This window comes from Myotis davidii, unplaced genomic scaffold (genome assembly GCF_000327345.1).
Source record: "Myotis davidii unplaced genomic scaffold, ASM32734v1 scaffold2537, whole genome shotgun sequence".
Taxonomy (NCBI): domain Eukaryota; kingdom Metazoa; phylum Chordata; class Mammalia; order Chiroptera; family Vespertilionidae; genus Myotis; species Myotis davidii.
The window spans coordinates 76,161-76,512 of NW_006288180.1; the positions used below are offsets into that span (position 1 = coordinate 76,161).

Sequence of the window (352 nt, forward strand, 5' to 3'; positions counted from 1 at the left end):
TGAGCCAGAGCCTCAAAGGCTGGGACCACATGTTCACGCTGGACTTCTGGACCATCATGGACAACCGCAACCACAGCTCCGGTGCGGGAGGGCGGGCAGAGGGGAGGTCCTGGGCAGGAAGGAGATTTGGGGTCCCGGGGAGGCAGGAAGGAGATTTGGGGTGCTGGGGAAGGAAGATTTGGGGTGTTGGGGGCCGGAAGGAGATTTGAGGTGCTGGGGGAAGGAAGGAGATTTGGGGTGCTGGGGAAGGAAGGAGATTTGGGGTGCTGGGGGACAGGAAGAAGATTTGGGGTGCTGGGGGGGCATGGAGGAAGGAAGGAGTTTGCTTCCTGAGGTCCCTGGGTCCTGGGGG

The 352-nt window shown here is 61.6% G+C and overlaps 1 protein-coding gene across 1 annotated transcript in view; it reads left to right on the forward strand.

Annotated features, from left to right (window-relative positions):
- The window catches only part of LOC102767189 (hereditary hemochromatosis protein homolog), a 6,500-nt gene that overhangs the window by 1,844 nt on the left and 4,304 nt on the right, over positions 1–352 (forward strand). Inside the window, exon 2 of the mRNA XM_015561488.1 lies at positions 5–81. Within this exon, the coding sequence (XP_015416974.1) occupies positions 5–81 (77 nt within the window). The remainder of the gene's footprint in view (positions 1–4; positions 82–352) is intronic.